This window comes from Trifolium pratense, linkage group LG3, assembly GCF_020283565.1.
Source record: "Trifolium pratense cultivar HEN17-A07 linkage group LG3, ARS_RC_1.1, whole genome shotgun sequence".
Lineage (NCBI taxonomy): Eukaryota > Viridiplantae > Streptophyta > Magnoliopsida > Fabales > Fabaceae > Trifolium > Trifolium pratense.
This window is the reverse complement of record NC_060061.1, coordinates 3,084,257-3,104,145: the sequence shown is the minus strand read 5'-3', so window position 1 is coordinate 3,104,145 and position 19,889 is coordinate 3,084,257. Positions and strand designations below refer to the sequence as shown.

Genomic DNA, 19,889 nt, shown 5'->3' with positions numbered 1-19,889 from the left:
ATTCCATTGTATTTTTACAAACGTCAAATATTATATGCACTAGTTCGAAATATATAAAAATATAAAATAAAGGATTTTAATTCCAAGTATCAACTCAATTCACTTTGGAAATAGTTTCTTCTACCTTGTTTCTCAAAAGCTCCTCAAATTTTTGGCGGTGCAATTAGACACGACAATAAAATATATATATATATATATATATATATATATATATATATATATATATATATATATATATATATATATATATGTGGATATCAGTCCAAACTCTATCCGCTTTCACGGGAAAAATTCAAGTTGATTGAGTTTGTATTCGGGTTTGAATTTTTTCCGATTTTAAAAAATGAGGTTGAGACGGATAATAAGGACATTGATACCGCCCGAACCCACCTCACTTATATTAAATTAGATTTTACATATTTTAAATTAAAAACCCTTAAACAGTTTATTAAATTACATTCGTATGTTTATTTTTAATTTAAGTATTAATCAAACCGTTTTCTTTGTTTCTTTTCATTATTTAAAAAATATTGTTGAAATAAAATAATTTTGGACTTTGAACTTATACAATTCAAATTCATGTGGGGTAAGATATGTGACGGGATACCCGTTGGGTATGAGTTTGTAGTTATACTTTTTATCCCCATTCAAAATTGAGATGAGTTTGAGGATACCCGAAATCTATAAGTTTGGGGAGGAGAAATTCCGACCCGCCCCGTTGCCATGCCTAAGTGTACTTTATCTGATTGGATCATGAGGGGGCTGGAATAGCAATGACAATCCACTTTCTTTTGAAGAGGCCCATTATGTATTTTTTTCAGAAATAAATACACAATTTGGATATTTTTTGTTGGTAAAGACACATTCTCATTTCTCATAATTTGGAATATTTTATTGTGCCTCAGAATTAAAACCCCAAAGACCAAAACGGCGAAAATCTTCATCTCTTTCAAATCCCTTCGTTGCATAAACAATTTGGAATCGCACTGATCTCAACTTCCGGTACAAACCTCGCCGGAAAACTCAGACTAGAGTTAGTCGTCGGCCGCGATACGCTTTGAGAAACTCTGTCCAGGTTTTCTTCTTCTTCTTCTTCTGATTTTCTTTACTCTAACCTAGTGCTCGCGATAGAATTCGATTCCGGCGAGATTTGCGGCGGCGAAAGTCTCCCCTGCACAAGGAAACGCAACAGTGAACGAATTTGCATCGTGGCAGAGCAAAGCTCCACCGCACCGCGATTCTCCAGCTGTGTCCTAAAGCGATTCGATTCACAACTTAGGCTTTTATTAGATTAGATGTATTTTCCATGATTTTATGTGATTTTAACTCGTTTATTGTTAATTGAACTCATTAGGATTAATTAATTGTTGCTAATTTTCACTTTCTGCTGTTTTTGTTTTGTAGGGTTTTAAGGAATTATCGTCATGCTAGGTTCATTACCTATACTTCCTCTACCTGCTCCTCCCGTTGATGGAAATCTCGGTCCTCTCCCCGAGGCTCAACTCACTCAGGAGGAGGTGAACGAGAGGAATGAGAATGAGAAATCCTCGATCGAGGAAGCAACACCGACAACTGTTGCTACACACACTAGAACTATTGGAATAATTCATCCCCCTCCAGATATTAGAACCATTGTTGATAAAACCTCTGTGTTCGTTGCTAAAAATGGTCTTGAATTTGAAAAGAGGATTATTGCTAGTAATGCAGGCAATGCTAAGTTTAATTTCCTCAATTCATCGGATCCTTATCATGCGTATTATCAGCACAGGTTGGCTGAGTTTCGTGCTCAGAATCAGTCTTCTACTCAACAACCTGGGGATTCTGCTCTACTGGAATCAGCTCCGCCTGCGCCATCTGCTACTGATAGTACTGATGTAGCAACTACTGAGAAGCCTGATGTTTCTGCCCAGTTTAGACCAGTAAGGAAAGTGCTTGATCCTCCTGAGGCTGAGCAGTATACAGTTAGGCTGCCTGAAGGAATTACGGGGGAAGAGCTCGATATAATAAAGCTTACAGCACAGTTTGTGGCTCGAAATGGGAAATCCTTTTTGACTGGATTGACGAGTAGGGAAATTAATAATCCCCAGTTTCATTTCTTGAAACCAACGCACAGCATGTTTACATTTTTTACTTCCCTTGCGGATGCATATTCAAAGGTTTTGATGCCTCCCAAGGGTTTGACTGAGAAGTTGAAGAAGAGTGTCCCTGACATGACTACCGTGCTTGAAAGGTGTGTGAATAGGCTGGAATGGGAGCGTTCTCAAGAGCAAGCTAGGCAAAAAGCTGAAGATGAGATAGAGCAGGAAAGAATACAAATGGCTATGATTGATTGGCATGATTTTGTGGTGGTTGAATCAATAGATTTTGCTGATGATGAGGATGAAGAATTGCCTCCTCCAATGACGCTTGAAGAGGTCATAAGGAGAAGCAAGATGACACCCATGGAAGAAGATATCGTTGAGCCAGGAAAGGAAGTAGAAATGGAAATGGACGAGGAAGAGGCCCAGCTTGTTGAAGAGGGAATGAGAGCTGCTAGTTTGGAAGACAACGATGAAGGGAAGAAGAATGAAGTCAGGGTTACTGAAGACCCCGAACCACCGATGAGGATTGTGAAGAACTGGAAAAGACCAGAGGAGAGGCTTCCTTCTGATAAAGATTCAACTAAGTTTGTTGTTTCTCCTATCACTGGTGAACTGATTCCTATTAGTGAAATGTCAGAACACATGCGAATTTCTCTCATTGATCCCAAGTACAAAGAACAAAAAGAAAGGATGTTTGCCAAAATTCGAGAAACCACGCTGGCACAAGATGATGAAATCTCAAAAAATATTGTTGGACTTGCTCGGACCCGTCCTGATATTTTTGGTACTACAGAGGAAGAGGTTTCCAATGCTGTGAAGGCTGAAATTGAGAAAAATGATGAACAACCTAAGCAGGTTATATGGGATGGTCACAGTGGTAGTATTGGCCGTACTGCAAACCAAGCAATGTCACAGAATATTGGGAGTGAGGATCAAAATGATGCTTTTAATAATGAATCTAGAAACCTCCCTGGTCCTGCTGCACCTCCTCCAAGACCTGGCATGCCTTCAGTTCGTCCTCTTCCGCCACCACCTGGACTAGCTTTGAATCTACCTCGTGGTCCTATGCATACCATGCAGTATTCTAATCCTAATAGCGGTGGCCTTCCAATGCCTCCACCAAGACCGCCAGGCATGCACATGATGCAATCTCTCAGGCCAGTGCCCCCTCAAATGCAAATGTCTGCTGGACAGCATTCCATGATGGGCGGTCAACCACCCCAAATGCATCCTTCAATTCCTATGAATAATCAAGGAATTCCCATACCTCCACCACCTGGATCTCAGTTCACTCCTGTTCCACGGCCTTATGTTCCTCTCTCTCATCCACCATCAGGGATGCCTATGATGCATCCACCACCGCCGCCTCAAGGACTACCACCGCCGCCGCCACCTGAGGAAGCTCTTCCCCCGCTCCCAGAGGAACCAGAACCAAAGAGGCAGAAGCATGATGATTCTGTTCTGATCCCTGAGGATAAATTTCTGGCTCAACATCCGGTATGTAGAGTTACTGAGTTAACAATCATATATATATTTTTAATAAAAAAGCTTACCAATTATACATACATTTCGTTTCAGATTTTCTACCAGTGTTATACTGCTATTTATGTCAACCCGAAACTCTTTGTTTTTTTTTTTTAATAAAAAAGCTTACCAATTCTAGATATATTTCATTTCACATTTTCTATCAGTGTTATACTGCTATTTATGTTAACCTGAACTGCCATTTTTTCTTAACAGGGACCTGCTCGCATCAGTGTTTCTGTTCCTAATGTTGATGAAGGAAATCTCAAGGGACAAGTTCTCGAAATAACTGTTCAATCTCTATCTGAAACTGTTGGAAGCCTGAAGGAAAAAATTGCTGGGGAGATCCAACTCCCTGCTAACAAGCAGAAATTGAGTGGAAAGCCAGGCTTTCTCAAGGACAATATGTCACTTGCACATTACAATATTAGTGGAGGAGAAACACTCTCCCTAACCTTGAGAGAGCGTGGTGGTAGAAAGAGATGAGCATATTGCGCGCATTGCTGTTCAAGAAGGTTTTTGTAATCTTTGCTTCATTATGAGGCATATTGATTCTTATACTATTGATGGACTACATAATGCCTACCTGCATGGATTTTATGTTGAATACTTTATATTTGTTGTAATGTGATGCTTCTTGAAGTTTTGATTGTTATCTTAAAGACTGATGTTAATTCTGGAATACAGATTTTTGCACCTTGGCGCTTGTTTCTTGAGGGAAATGGCAAGTGGTGGAGTTCCAATATCTAATCTGATGATGCCAAATTGCTTAGATCTCTAATTATTGTTTAATTCGCATTTTAGTTTTTTTATTTTGAAGTTACTGATCTGTTTATTTATTGAAGCTACCTTTCAGGGTGGAATCGTTTTTGTTTTTTTGTTAATTTTCAGCATTCTTGCTATAATGACCTTGAAGTGGTGATTTAGGATTGTTATTTTCCTTGTCTTTTCCTAGAGTTTAAGTTTTGTCTTGTATTGGATATTTGGATGCAAGAACACTTTTGACTGTTGATGAGAATGCCATTTCTGTTGCTGAGTGTGTCTCTTTTAACGGGTGCATCTTGTTTGGGGTTTTACTTTAGTCACGAGAGGTTGTTATAGTTATTGTTGTTATTTATCCTTAACCTAGATTAGTGGGTGTGCTGGTTATTGGTTTTTGATTTTGCTGTTTTATCATAACAGAACTTCTACTTGGACTTGTGGGAAGGCTTTGCAGCTAGGCCTGATGTGTCTTTGAATGGGATGAGGCAGGTAGAATGGCCTAAATTTTCTCCGATTGTTACAAGCTCGTAATCTTTTAATTGAGATCATTTACTTCTATTTTCGGGTTTTGTTCTGATGGCTGTTTTTGCGCTGCCAACTTGTTGTATAACGGAGCAGGTTTGGTATTTTAGGGAAAGCACTATTGACATATTTGTTTTTTTGGGGACATCTCATGAATCTTACAGTTGTAGACCCCTTTTTAAATCTGCTTCTGCTATATTGGTTTGGGCATGTATTTGATATTTATCTTTGCTCTTGATTCCTTAATGGGATTGTTGAGCTGTTGATGTGAATCAGATTCGATGGCAATCCCATCGATTGATACCTCAGAATATGTGATTGCTCAGCTGGTTCTGGAGTACTTGTTCCCTGTGTGTTGATAATGTTATTTGTTTTGAGTAGTCATGTGAAGATGTAACTGTGTCCGGCGAGTTGAAATGTGATTCTTGCGTTGCTCGATTAGAAGCTTTCGTACTTTACACTTTCTATGAGTTATAGTTTGATTGGTGTAACATACATTTCATTAACGATGTCACTACCCAAATGTTGGAAAGTACCACATTACTCTTCAATTTTTTGTTACCTCCTACTGATTTTCGGAATTGTTATTTTCCATATTGTAGATGAGTGCATGACTAATTCACTAGTCTCTCGTACATTGTGTTCTTGTTCCTCCCAACACATTGTTCTTTGTTCTTTCGTAAAACAATGTAATCAACATTGTGATACCGTCTTTTCTGTACCATTTTGAAATGTACAGTTTGTATTTGTATATGCTGATGCATATTTGCTCATAAGAAATGCAAAATATTCATGTCATTTTTTCAACAATATTCCATTGTTTGGCAACACTATTTTTTATTGCACATTATTTTTTCAACAAATCCATTTGCTTATATTTTCAAGGGCTTCTTTATTTCTAACGTTTTCAATTTCATTTTTAACTAATAAATATATGAGAATAAAGATCTAATATTTTTGTCACCAATTTCTTTTTCAATTTTAAAAAAATAGACCTAATGATTTAAAAGAAAATATTTATTTTTTATTCATTGTAAAAAGTTCTACACGGTCATCAAATCATAATCAATCACATGCATGATTTTATAAATGGTCAGTACCAAACTCACAATGTTTAAATGATCTAACAGTTATGATTATGTGTGTGAGTGTGTGTGAGTGAAATACATCGTGTTTGGATTAACAAACTCTTCACATGAGACATTGCTTACTCTTAAATCCTCTAAGAAGTGCCTCAATTTATTTATTTATTTTTTAGAAAACAAGAGGACCTAAGCACAAGAAACAAAACAAAATTACAACTTCATCATTTCAAGAGTAGACCCATTCCTGAAACTCATAAGTAATCAAGGTACCTCCTCCATCACACCCCATATTTAAGAGTATCTGCACTAATTTGCTTCATGATAGGAATGATAAATTTTAACCTCTCAATCTATTTGGAGCAGTCAGTCTATAAATATCTGCACTACCAGTCTATGATAGGATTTATTTCAGATTCCAACCCCTTTCCAAATTCATGTTTATCCAATATTCCATAATATCACACTCATATAAAGAAAGCTCTACTCTTCACTTTAACCACATTCCACCATATACTGCTAGCAATTGCACAGTCGCGCAAAACATGCAGTGCAATCTCAACTACATCCCCACAGTGTTGTTAACAGAAAGGTGATCCAATGTCAATGACATTTTTTCTACTGTTTGTGAGAAGTCTGCCATGATTTAGAAGCCACAAGAAATGTTTCACCCCCGAATAACTGTACTCTCCATATTGTAAAAACCATTCAATAACTTGTATGCTGAAGCAACCGAAAAATTTCTGATTTTAGCATCAGAACATATACTCACATCTTTGCCATTCTCAATTGAGGGAGTTGGAATGGCAAGAATTTTATCAATAACTTCTCTTGCAAGCCAATCATGTAAATCATTGTTTCCAATCAATTACCATAGCTATCAACAATCTGCTAAGCATTTATCTAGCATGGTATCATGCACTTGATTTTGTAAATTTGATCTCATAAACTCAGGAGCTGTCCAACAATCTTTCACCAGCTGAATTTTCTCACCATTCCCACAAGACCAATAAGAAAATTCATTGAAATTGTGCCATAATTTCACCAAAGATATTTTGCTTAGCTACAGCCTCATCTTTGCTCATGTCATGCTTACCTTTCATGACTTTGCACCAATGAATTCTCTCCATTTCTTAGGGACCAACCATATTATAATAAGCAAGCTGCATTCATCGTACACAAATCAACTTATCAAAGAAAAAAAGAGCCAAATCAACGTATTATCGAAGATTTGATTATATTTGTACCAAGGGTCTGTACTTTGGCTAATATTGTTTGGATACAATTAATTGACATAGAACATAGAGAACAGTTTTTTCTTGTCAATTTTGAACAATGGATTGAGCTAAATTTAATGCATCATATTGGGCATCATGTTGAACTTAGCTGGGATGTAGTATGGTCAATAGTGTGCTGCTGGATTTTGACTTGGAGGAACCGAAGAGTTCATGATCAGTAAGCTTTACGTCCATGGAAACCATGGAATTTTGTGATTGGACAAGCTCAATGGTATGTGCAAACTAAAGTTGCACAACATATGGTGCAAAAGAGACACATATAGAGGTGCTGAACATCAGCTGGTACCCCCCTCAACACGGGTGGATGAGGCTGAATACCGACAGAGCGTAAAATATCGGGACATGATTAACAGGTTGTGGCGGGGTATTGCGTGATGCTACAGGCACATGCGTAACAGGTTTTTCTAAATATCTAGGCAACACTAATGCCTACATAGCTGAACTAGGGTCTTTATGAAGGTTTGAATTTAGCTCGAAGAATGGGGTGCGGAAATTGGAGGTTCAAGTTGATTCCTCTATGGTGGTGGATGGTGTGCAACTTGAGAAGGTAGGGAGTGCTAAAGGTTGGAACATTATAAATAAGATTAGAAGATTGATGCAACTTGGTTGGGAAGTTTGGCTTGAGCACATTTATTAGAAAGTTAATCGATGTGCGGATATTCTTACAAACTTTTCATAATAGAGGTTTCAGTATGTTTCATGAACAGCCTCAGGAGGTGATATAGTGTTTAGTGGATCATTTTAGAAGTGTCTCTTTATTCCGTTTAGTCGTTTGTAGTTTTTCAGAAATAGAAAAATGCTAACAGGACATACATTCTCTTTCTCGATTGCACTCATTTTTTGTGAATCATAAGTATACTCCGATGGATAGAAGAGTGTATAAAAAGTGATTGGTTAACTCTATGTAACGGTCGCATTTCACAGAAAAGTAACTCTATTTAAAAGACCTATTTGTGATAAGGTAAACTTGAACATTTTTTTTTACTATGTCGTAGATACAAAGCTTTTACCACTTTAACTAATTGTTTTTCATATACAAGATTCAAAGATGGAACTATTAACTATTTATTTAAGTGATTCAAAACACATACCACTTCTTTGTACTTAAATACTTATATCTGCTATAGGCTTCTTATAGTATAAACATCTAAGATATACAAAATGCAATTTGGTCATAAAGAAAAGCATCATAATATTAGAAAATCATTCACAAGATGAGCATCTTAGTCCAAAAGGTTTAATTTTGTCCTATATATATGTTTTTACCTCTTCTCTTTTCACAATTTCATAATGATCTCTGATCACAATCCACATGCCCACCCATAAGAATCTGAATAGACATCAACACAACACACTCATCTTTCCCAATCCCATCAAAACTATTCAGGACCCAAAACTAAAATTTCCAGAGAGATATGTTACAAAACAAAAAAATTGGCTATTCAAAAAAACAGATCTATGTTACAAAACAAAAATGATAAGAAGTCCAAATAGACTTGACAGAAGATAAAACAAAGGGTAACCATAAAATGCCAAATTGTTCACTTTGACCCAAAAATCTCCATATACCAACACAAGCATGAAAAATACAAATCAAATGTCTAATAAGTTACTACTCTTAACAATACCAATATAATAATATACACATTGATTACCAACATAACAACAATAGAACCTCTGATCCAAACTCCAAAAAACTAAAATAAGAGTACATTTTCCAATTCCATATTAAAAAAAAAAAACCTTGATGGTGAGTTTAAGGTGATGGAGTTGAACCTTTGTCTTGTTTGTTATTACCATAATTACTATGGTTATTGATGTTGTTGGAATTGGTCAAGTACCTGCAAAGAACCTTACATTTAACAGCACTACCATAGACATAAAAACCAGGTGCAACCATAATCCTAACCATGTTAGGTACCAATCTTGAAGACTTGTCCCCACCCATATCTTCCATGTAAACAGAATCAAAGTTGACACCTTTATCAACTCTAAAAATTGACAAACTTGGATGAACTGAATTAGCCAACAAATGAACCATCCAAACACTTTTTGAAGCAACAAAGAAAGCTTGTAAAAGTGGTTCTGACCAAGCTCTATTCCAACCCAACATAGCAACAATTTCACTCATTTTTCTGTCACAAAATCTACTAAAATCTTCACTAAAATGTCTTGTCCCTTTACTCAAAACTTCATCCCAAGTCAACCCATGAATCATGTTGAATGAAGCAAAACTTGATTCACATCTTTCCATTGGGTTTAGTATCTTATTACAACCATTCTTTTGAAACCCAATTGACTCAAAATCTTCAAAAAATGTCTTGTTCAAAAGTGCTTCTAAGTAAAAAAGCAAACTTCTTGGATTCTTTGAAAAAGAGATTTTTATATCATAAGGTTGTAAAAGTAATGAAACTTTTTCATAAACTTTGTTCCCTGTGTGTCTAAGTTGCATTGTTAATGAACGACTTAGAAGCCTCACTGAAGATCTTGCTTCAGAAACAGACACCAAGAAATGTTGTACAACGTTGTCTGTGTCTTGAACATGATGATGAAAATTTTTCTGAGAAGAACCAACAACATTAGTAGTATTAATGTTGCATTCTTCTAAACCAGATTTCAAAGTGTGACAATAAATTTCAAGCTTGTTAAGCTTTTTCTCTAACTCAGACATTGAATTCATTAACCTTGAAGCTTCTTGAATAGCTTCATCTCTTTTTCTTGTAGCATGAACAAGTTTATGAGAAAGTTCTGCAACAGCCATTTTCCATTGTTCTTCATTATTATTGTTGTTTGTTGTTGATGTTGTTGATGTTGACATTGGACTTTTTCTTGTTAGCTTTGAAACAATGGATTTGAAAATCCCATTTGGACTTGCTAACAAAGATGAATAATTTCTATTGTTGTTGTTGTTGGAAGAATGATCATATGGAAGTATGAAAATTTTGTCACGAGAATGTGGTCTACATTTGTTACATGAAACAGAACCATCTTCTTGTTCTGTTTCAGAACGTTTTTTCTTGTGATTTGATTTTGTGCTGTTTTTGTTGACAATTGGTGTTGGTGGATGATGATGAAGATGCTGTTTTGGTGTTGAAGCAGTTGTTGGTGTTGTTCTTCTGCTTTGGCTTCTGTTGTTGTATTCATCAAATTCATGTTCTTCTTGAATCTGCATATTTAATTTCATTAATCATATCATATGATAAAAAAAATAAAATAAAAATAAAAACTTTATTATTATGTTATAATGAAAGAAAAGGGTACTACTAACTGGAGTGAATTGTGGAGAATGACGTGAAGAGATTATTAAAGGAGGAGATTTGGAAGAGGAAGAAGGAGAAGGAGTTGAAGAAGCTGAAGAAGAAGCCATTTTGATTTTTTGGGAGTATTGATGATGAAAATAATAATAATAAGAATATGATTTTTATTATTGAAATAATACTATGAATTAATATTATCCGTGACATGTCAGGGTACAGTACCGAGGTGGTGGTCCTAAAGTGTTGAGAAAATTAAATGTGATGGTCCTATGAGTGAAAGAAAGTGGGTAACATTAATTGATTATACAAGTAAGAGTAGTAACTTCTTCCCTTATTATGATTATGCTTATGCTTATGGAGTTATGAAAAGGCCAATTGAATTAAATGAGACTCAACGACTCACATTTAATTTTGAATGGGGGGTGGATGGATGGATGGATTCATCAAACAACCAAACATGTCTTTTTCTTTGTCAAGTGGTTGTGTTGTGGTGCATACTGCATAGTATAGTAATAGTAGTATGTGAGTGTATAGTGTTTGGGTATAGATAGATAGATAGATAAGATTAGGGCATGTGAACTTATTAAATGACTCTCTCACTAGAACTACAATGGGTCCTCCATCTTCTTCTCATCAATGCCATGCTGGATTTTATTTTAATTTCTAACTCAACCCTGCAATAAGATTTTAAGTAGAGAGATGTAATAGGGAGACTTTAACAACTGCTATTTGAGGAGATTTTAACTAGAGAGATGTAATAAGTTTGTTTTTTTATCTTCGATTCCTTATAACAAATGCTCCAAAGACCATGTTACAACGTTCATGGAAAACAAAGTTTGATGCCCGAATTTATAATTTCACTAAAATTTATTCCCTCACTTCAATTATGCAGTTGAGGTTTTTAGAAGACAAACTAATGAAGTTGTTTACATGAATTCCGATATTTTTTATATTGCGAAAAAAATAAGTCCAAACAAAGAACCACTTATCCTTAAAAAAGATGTTCTTCTAAAGCCGTGGTGTTCATATAATCAAATACTACTATTGTCCTAAAGTTTAAGAAAGGAGAATGAAAGTGACAGTTAGGAGTAATGTGTGTTTAAAAAATTGAAGTTACGAATGTAAAAGGCTTTTACCATTTTAGTCGCAATATTTGATCTCAGTGATGATTTATAGGTTTGAATCGAAATGGGGACATGAATTAATCAATTTCATGTGAAGGGAAATTAAATTGATGTGGTCTCCAGCCTAATAATTCATTCTAACCAGCTAGCAATTATTTTGTGATTTAGTAGGGGGGGGGGGGGGGGGGGGGGGGGGGTAGTAGTATGTCCTTGTAAGTATCTTTAATTTATTTCAACAACGATTAATCCTCTTCTTTTCTCATCCCACTTACGTGTGGGAAGAATATTTTTGTGGTAACAAGGTACTCACAAGGAATGAATATGGCCCAAAACGACCGGCAAAGGTTTACACCTACCTTTTAAGTTTTAAGTTAGATTAGATAAGTTTTATTATCTTTTTATTTAAGTGTAATTATCCTACGCATATTATATAGTTATATTATTTTTTATTCAAATTAAAAGAAATTTACAAAAATATGTCTCGCTCCGGCGGCCCGACGAGTCATCTATTTAAAAGATCCTCCCTGCAATGCGCCCGGTCATGCAAAAAAAATTAGTAGAAAGAACCACATGCATTTCCACCCCGTCGTAGTTCTCAATCATTTCGTGGCACTGAGCTTTGGCTGAACCAACTATGATATGATACATGGAACAAGCTATAAATATTTTTGGTAATTTTAGCATATTTACACATAATTTTTTGTATATTTAAATGTATTATTTTATAAAAAAAATTCACCACCAGTATCCAACTCGCTGGACCGTATAATCTAATTTGGAAGTCAAGTTTGACATCAAGTGATTTCAGTCTCCCCCAATCACAGTTTATTTTATAATAGATTTGAAATAGAATTTCATATAAAATTAGATTCTCAGAAAATGTCACGCTAAATTTCGGGCCTTAATTTATTTATTTTTATAAAAAAAAAAGACTTATAAGTCAAACTCAGTGATACATTGCTACATCCGCTGTTTGATTGTTTTGTTGACTTGATGTTCCTTCTCCAACCTAGTAGTGCAATCACTGCCTCATGTCCCAGTTATAGTTATTAATTCGTTTGGCTGCATGCAAGGGAGGGGGTACCCCATTAGATACAACCAGTATGCGACTAAAGACTTCAAATTACTATCAATTTGGACTTTAAGTTTTATTTGTCTTTTTTCTATACTGGATCTACTTATTTATTTCCTATTCACTTCTTTATTTTGTACCAAAAGTAGATTAAAAGAGTTGATTAATAAAAACTGTACTCCTATAAAGTGGTAATCGAGCATTGGAGTTGTTCCATGGAGCTACATCTTTCCACTACTATACTGTTGAAGATTTCCCAGACAAAGTGTGTCAAACTCAACACATCACGAACAAAGAGTCTTGATGGTGCAAGACAAGGTATAAAACAAGTACTAGTTTACAGGTCTCTAATCAAGGGGTACTCGTAGATCTCTTGCTTTTGCAACACCAACACGCAACACAACAAATATCATAACTTATTTTAGGGCCAACTGCTAAGGACACGTTTTGTCTTCTATTCTATGTATGCTTAGCATAGGCTTCTATTTAAGCATTTATTTATTACTGGTAAACGAAGCATATATAATCAAGAACCAAGAAATGCGGTCATTTTTCCCCAAAATCTAGACATATAAATAAATATTGGCAAATGCTAACGAGTGCCCCCGGGGGCAATCGTTAGCAAGACCCATAAATATTACACCAAATGGTACTAAAGTATAAATATCATGTCCTAAAATTTGAATACAAATATCAAGTAGGGAAAAAAGTATGAAAAGAGAAACAAACTAAGTCTGCAACTTCCATAGCTTAAATATTGTCAGATGAGCCTTTCAAAACCATTGCAACCTTCTTCCTCAGAGCCTTTCAAATAGGATGGAAGGGCTATTTGCACATATTAGCAAAGAATGGCACCAATAATAAGGTTACTTCACAAATGAAAGGAATGTTGAACACTGGTTGTCAGAAGCTTAATATAATGCCATTTTCAGCCCATACCAATGAAGAAATTTGACAAGTGTATATGGATGAGATGAGATTGACCTAAAACGCCATACGACCAGCCAGTCTGCTCTCAAGTATCCTCTTATCTATGGCAGCATCAATGGAGCTCATCTGCAAGATAAACATGATAATAGTGATGAACAAAAGTCATAGACCACAAATTACAACAACAAACAGATATTTTGGAGCATGGTCCTATGCAAGAGATCCAAACTCTGCGAAAGAAGCTGACCTGGGCCAAGTCTGAATTCACTTGTTCCATAAAATAAATTGTAATCATGCTACGAATGAGCAAAAGTCTGTTGGGTAAGATCATGTTCCACCCAAAACCCCAAACTTTCGAATCAAGCAAGGGGAAAAAGAATAATATTGGTAAAACAAAACCCAACAAAAATCACATATACATACTCTTTTATCGTGTACAAATGCTGGGATGAAGGATCACGAAGTAACCGTGTGCAGCAAGCTTCACAAATTATGTTGTTATAATTATGATTAACTACCAAAAGGAATTACTAGAATCTACTTTAATCTTTAGATGGCCACAAAATTGGAAGCATAACTTGTAGTGACAGTGGCCCTTTAAAAAATGTAATTCCATTCAGGTGGGAAGCAAAAGGGGGGATTAAATGATCATTTTTTCCGTGCCGTTTATTTTCTTTAAATGATAGGAAACTTGTACAGAATGTAACTCTTTTAATGTGTAAACAACTGAATCTGAATACAGAAAGCATAAAGCTTACTTTTTTTTCTTTGCCATTTATTTTTTTAAAATGATTGGAAATTTATAGAGAATACACCTCTTTTAATGTGGGTAAACAATTGAGTCTGAAAACAAAAAGCATAAAGCATACTCTTTTCCCTTTGCCATTGATTTTTTAGAAATGATTGGAAATTTATACATAATGTACCTCTTTTAATATGTGTAAACAACTGAATCTGAAAACAGAAAGCATAAAGCCTACTCATCTGGTTAGATGTGAAAGCAACTCCATGTAATAAAGAGGTAGTATGACTTACCTGGCTACTTTCATCATGCACCTGATATTTTGTTAAAGACATTCTTCTTTCCTCCTACAGAAACAAAGCATCAAAACATTATCAACCATAAACATAAACAATAGTAGATTAGTAGTCAAATGAAAACAACAGATTTTTTCAAGAATATAACTGACCATGGACATTGCCTCGTCATCCCAAACTAAGTAGACTTCATTAGTGGCAGGCTGAGAAGCAGGAGCTTTGTTTGAAATTACTGGGGGAGGTCCAATTGAAGGACCACCAGTATTTGGGCCAGAAGCATAAGAATGTGAGTTACTTGCTATCCCGCCTATAAGAAACCACAGAGAAAAGGAAATGAAAATTACATGAATCATATAAAGGTCAACCTAAGGCAGAAATACTAAATTTTCAGTGCCAAGTTTTTTACTTATATCAAACACACTCGGCTGTGTCACAAAACCAGTCACAATGGCTCAAGGAAAGGAAAGAAAATGTTACCTGGAAGCCCAAATGCTTGATAACTACTTGTCACGGAAGAGTTGATGCCCAAATGTGCGTCAAAAGGGACATTTGAAGAAAGCATGGGAGTAATTGATGGAACACCTGAAGACAGAGGTGTAGTAGAAAATGGTGAACTTTGAGTTGTCGTGTGGTTATTTCCAACAACAGGAAATAAAGGTTGTGAAACTGGGACAGAAGCTGTGGATGTAGGCAGTCCAGGCGGAGTAATCTGATTGTGTGGTGCAGGAGAATTAGTTGATGGCAGTGGAGGCCTCACATTCTGCACAGGAAATAATGGTTGCTGTGCATATGGAACAGAAGGGGGGATTGAAACAGCTGGAGGCTGGGAAAACCATGGCTGAGGCGGTCGAGGTGGAACCACTCCCCAGGCATTAGGAGGTACTGGTAGAGCAGGATTATAACTGCAGCAGAGAGAAAAGTAAATGAGCAGATTTTATGAAACTCATAATTTTCTAATTAGCAAAATATGCATGAATATATCACTTCGCTTCTACCACATTCCAAATAGATTAAGAATTCAAATAGGAGAATTAAAATGAAAAGAAATTTCAACAAGCATACACTGGTCGAATTGGGCCCAAGGTTGGTCGCGGAGGATATCCGGCACCCATAGGTGGTGGCGCCATTCCACCTACAAATGGGGTTGATGGGATATCCACCTTGGCTGTCTTTGATGGAACGTCGTCATCTGCATTACATGCGAAATTGTCAGAGAATATTAAACCATTTCATATATAATTCAACAACATTTTTACCATTACTAACATTATTTATACCAAGCCCATATCTAAAATACTAAATCGTACATAAACACACTTGACACCAACACTACCGACAAAACAGAAGAATACACAAAACAACAGCTACCATACGTGTCAGGTGTGCAATAGAACATGATCAGAAAATGAGAGACAGAAAAGTATTGGATATAATAATGAGTGTAAACTAATCTCAAATATTCAAGAGACCTACACTCTCAACATCAATGATCAGACATCAATGACCAATTTCAATGCCTATACCTATCTGATCAAACAGGACCAGAAAAGGTGGGGGAAAAAAAGTAGAATTCTTTTATTGAATGAAGATAAATTGAATCTCCAATGATCAATTTCAATGCCTACTCCTATACTTCTGCTCCCATTTATAATACCTCCCTGGCTGATAACTAACTAGGGTTAATCAGCAATTACATCTGTTACAGTAATACAGAGGCCTCTTTCCCTGTTTCCCTCCTATTTTTCCCTATCAGTGTGATTATACATTAAAACATCTTATTTAACAACAACAGCCAGAGTCATTAAAATGGAAAATTAACAGGAGAAAAAAAAAATCAGAGTTGTTTGTACTTGTACTAGTTATTAAGTTGTCTCTAAACTATCAATAAGAACTAATAAATAATGACTTTTTTTTTTGCAAGAGACAAAATCATGAGACAGGATATTATAATTTATGACCTTCATCTCCATAATGAGCAGCCAAGACATCTGGTGGAATCCCTTGCATTCCATATATTTCAATATCTGTACTCTCTCTTCCAGGTTTCGCATTTGGCACCCTGAAAAGAAAAAGGAATTAATCGAGAGTTCAGTAAAATTTATATTTATATTTTAAGGAAAGATTTCAGAAAGCATTCATTCAAACATCAGAACGGGCGTTTTTGCATTCATTCAAGGATCAATCAAATGCTTAACCAACAAACCAAACAACCTTCCTGTTTAAGCACTTGTGAAACTACTAGAGACTTTGAGAGAGCTTATGGAAACGGTTTATGATATGTCTATAAGCTGTTTTTCAGCTTATTTCCATAAACTTTCCATGATAGCTTATGAAAACATCTTATAGCTTATACAAAAATTGTTCGAATTAATTTTATCTTTTTATAGGAATAGCTTATACTGTTACACATAAGCACTTGTATGATAACCACACTCATAAACATTACTTGAAATGTAGCCACAAATCATAAGTTCTCCAACATAGCTTATGAAAACATCTCGTAGCATATATAAAAAAAATAATCTTTATTTTATCTTTTGCTATAAAAATAGCTTATGTAAGCTTATACACAAGCTCTTATCATGATAAGTAGTTGTGCAAATAAGATGTTTATCCGAACACACCCAAAATTGAGTTTTTATATGAGTAGCTTATACATAAGCACTTGTACGATAACCACACTTACAAACATTCCTTCAAATGTAACCACAAATCATCATAACAAGAAGAAAAAACATAATAAGAATGAAAAAATTGAATTGCAAGAAAAATTTGATAAATTGACCATATATTAGCAAATAGAAAACCCTAGAATAGATAATTTAGAGAGAAAAGGGAATATACTTGGTGACGTTTTCCTTGTGGACCTGAAGAACGTGAATGGACATGCCACCAGCAGTTGAAAGCTTCTTATGACAAACATGACACTTAAAGTGTTTAGCTTTCTGATGCTGAACCAAGATCTTCTCATCGTCGAATTCTCGATCGCAGTAATAACACCAAACCTTTGAAGCAACTCTCTTCTTCTTCTTCCCCATCAAAGATTCTGATTACGATTACGATAACAACGATGCCGCAAGGGTTTATGAAGGTTGAGGTTCGTTGAGTGCAACCACCCTTGTGCTGCGACTGCGACGGAGGAAGAAGAAGTAGAAGAAGACCTAAGTTAGGGCTTTCAATTCAATTTTGTTGTTTTTTTCTCTTTGTTTTATTTTTTTGCAATATAAAGATTTTTTATCTTTTGACGCAAACACTTTTTTCTAGATCCACTTTTTTTTTTAATAACCAGTATTATAAAGACTCGTTAGAATTAAATATTTAAAACATTATTATATAATATTGTTAAAATATAAGTTAAATTATTGTGTTTTTCCTTGTAAATTTAGTAATTTAATTTTTTATGTTTCAGTGATAATTAATTATTAAGTGTATATTTTTATAAAAAATTATAAAATTTATTAAGAATATTTAGGGTACTTTTTCTGTAGGTAATCGAACTTTAGTAAGTTTGATACTAACTAACTTTATTATTATTAGTGGTTAGTACTAAACTCGATAGTAATAGGGTCGTCCCGATTAAATTGGAGGTCTGGATAGAATATTAATAATAGACCGTTGATAAAAAAAATAAAAAAATTATATATTAAAAATAGGAAAATGTTAAATAGTGCACCCGGTGCACTAATTAAGCATATCAAAAATAAAATTTTGTCTTGAAACTTGTGCATTCAATGCATTGAAAGTGTAAAAAATTATTTTTATTAACATTAACTTTATGTTTTATTTCTATTTTTAATATGCTTAACAAGTACACCGAATACACTATTTGTTTAACATGACCCTTAAAAATAAACTTCAACCGTTAGAGAATAGAGAAGATAAGAGTTTAATTTTGTATTCAACTTTTTACCGAAATAGAGAAGATAAGAGTTTTTTTTTTTTTTTGCTAAATATACATACATATATTTAGTGCATGACACTTATTATTTCCAGCTAGGAAAAAAAAAGAAAAACAAAGAATTGAAATAGGGAAATTAAGTGAGAATTTTGTTTGAGAGAATTAAGTATATTATACATAAAAAAGGTTTAAGATAAGTGTGTACCCATTCATATTCTTTTGTATAAAAAGAAAATTAAGTGAGAATTTTGTTTAAGACTTTCTACTTGCATGTAAGTGTACCGCGTGACTTAGAGGCCCCAAAATATATGTGGCCGCACAGAGTGCACTGGCCTTAGCGGGCATGGTAATTCTTTTCCTTTTTGATGAAAAATATTGTTTATCTTTTTATATAAAGTACTATTTTTTTATTAATTAGATCTATATTATTATTTTTATGCATTTTTTTCTTATTTTTATTATATTCTTTCTATAAATTTTTTTATTGACTAAATTTATTTATTTTTACTTGTTATTGACTAAACTTTCTATAGTGCTTTTATTTTTTTTCCTTCATATTTTTATGAGTGTAGATTGTTTTGTTTTGTTTACATCTATAATTTGTTTTGTTCCTATTTTTATGCCTAACATTTTTTTTTGTATTTATCTTATATTTTTTCTATATATTTGTTTTTTTGTATTTATCTTGTATTTTTTCTATATATTTTTTTTAGTAAAATTACAATGAAGTATATAAAACTTGCAACGTGGTTAAAAAAATAAGGATAATTTAGGAACTTTAGTGGTAATCGATTTTAATATATTAGTAATAGAATTTTAGGCTTAACTTTTTTTTCTTCTCGTCATCAATCATTCTCATTATTAGAGTTGAGATACTCTTCATATCCAATTATTTTCATTTTGTAAAACTTAATACTATTTTCATACGCTTTTTTTTACGTAGTCTAGTGACTACAAATTTTAATTAGATTATTTTGTAAATCAAATGCACCGATGAAGTTTATAAATAGATACCATTGAGAAAATATGAACTAAAGTTTTATAGAAATTATCCGATTTGTTAACAAATGCACCAATATTTTTTTGGCGCCCTGTTTGTTTTTATTTTATTCTTTTATACTACATAAATAGTGAACGTTATAAAAATGACAAATTTTAAAAACATCGTCTACTATTTAAGTAGCGGATTGTCGGGGGTCAAGTCTTCTGCATTAGTCAAAAGTCTGTCAAGTGACCATTTTAATTGGCCACCTGTGTTTGTGCAGCCATGACATGACCATTTAAGTTTAGTTTTTGTTAAT

At 34.5% G+C, this 19,889-nt stretch overlaps 3 protein-coding genes across 7 annotated transcripts; 1 reads left to right on the top strand and 2 right to left on the bottom strand.

Annotated features, from left to right (window-relative positions):
- The first annotated feature begins 849 nt into the window (after positions 1-849).
- Positions 850-5,424, top strand: LOC123918403 (probable splicing factor 3A subunit 1). 4 transcript variants are annotated; one of them, XR_006812764.1, is made up of 5 exons: positions 861-1,075; positions 1,405-3,578; positions 3,822-4,120; positions 4,788-4,856; positions 4,986-5,424. XR_006812764.1 is itself a non-coding variant. In XM_045970442.1 (4 exons), exons 2-3 carry the CDS (start codon positions 1,425-1,427, stop codon positions 4,089-4,091), a joined length of 2,424 nt encoding a protein of 807 aa, XP_045826398.1. In that variant the 5' UTR covers positions 850-1,075; positions 1,405-1,424; the 3' UTR covers positions 4,092-4,120; positions 4,293-5,281. The 4 variants fall into 4 exon arrangements, 3 of the variants coding, with proteins under 3 accessions (XP_045826398.1, XP_045826397.1, XP_045826396.1); XM_045970442.1 differs by having other exon boundaries at positions 850-1,075; positions 4,293-5,281; XM_045970440.1 differs by having other exon boundaries at positions 4,788-5,424.
- Positions 5,425-8,788: 3,364 nt separating this feature from the next.
- On the bottom strand, positions 8,789-10,784 carry LOC123918402 (IRK-interacting protein). Its single transcript, XM_045970439.1, has 2 exons — positions 10,538-10,784; positions 8,789-10,435 (listed from the first exon to the last, which is right to left on the bottom strand). The coding sequence occupies exons 1-2, from the start codon at positions 10,634-10,636 to the stop codon at positions 9,026-9,028; spliced, it is 1,509 nt and encodes a 502-aa protein (XP_045826395.1). The 5' UTR covers positions 10,637-10,784; the 3' UTR covers positions 8,789-9,025.
- A 2,502-nt stretch (positions 10,785-13,286) lies between these two features.
- LOC123918401 (protein SUPPRESSOR OF FRI 4) lies at positions 13,287-17,958 on the bottom strand. 2 transcript variants are annotated; one of them, XM_045970437.1, is made up of 7 exons: positions 17,535-17,958; positions 16,649-16,749; positions 15,753-15,879; positions 15,168-15,592; positions 14,843-14,997; positions 14,688-14,741; positions 13,287-13,778 (listed from the first exon to the last, which is right to left on the bottom strand). In XM_045970437.1, exons 1-7 carry the CDS (start codon positions 17,726-17,728, stop codon positions 13,707-13,709), a joined length of 1,128 nt encoding a protein of 375 aa, XP_045826393.1. In that variant the 5' UTR covers positions 17,729-17,958; the 3' UTR covers positions 13,287-13,706. The 2 variants fall into 2 exon arrangements, with proteins under 2 accessions (XP_045826393.1, XP_045826392.1); XM_045970436.1 differs by having other exon boundaries at positions 13,287-14,741; positions 17,535-17,952.
- Between the last annotated feature and the right edge of the window lie 1,931 nt (positions 17,959-19,889).

Excerpts from the sequence above, each read along its gene's own strand:
- LOC123918402 (XM_045970439.1), bottom strand. The coding sequence starts at position 10,636 with ATGGCTTCTTCTTCAGCTTCTTCAACTCCTTCTCCTTCTTCCTCTTCC. Across the intron at positions 10,436-10,537 it reads ATTCTCCACAATTCACTCCA|ATTCAAGAAGAACATGAATT; the intron begins GTTAGTAGTACC and ends TTAAATATGCAG.
- LOC123918401 (XM_045970436.1), bottom strand. The coding sequence starts at position 17,728 with ATGGGGAAGAAGAAGAAGAGAGTTGCTTCAAAGGTTTGGTGTTATTAC. Across the intron at positions 16,750-17,534 it reads CACAAGGAAAACGTCACCAA|GGTGCCAAATGCGAAACCTG; the intron begins GTATATTCCCTT and ends TTTTCTTTTCAG. Across the intron at positions 14,742-14,842 it reads ATGACGAGGCAATGTCCATG|GAGGAAAGAAGAATGTCTTT; the intron begins GTCAGTTATATT and ends TTGTTTCTGTAG.
- LOC123918403 (XM_045970440.1), top strand. The coding sequence starts at position 1,425 with ATGCTAGGTTCATTACCTATACTTCCTCTACCTGCTCCTCCCGTTGAT. Across the intron at positions 3,579-3,821 it reads AATTTCTGGCTCAACATCCG|GGACCTGCTCGCATCAGTGT; the intron begins GTATGTAGAGTT and ends TTTTCTTAACAG.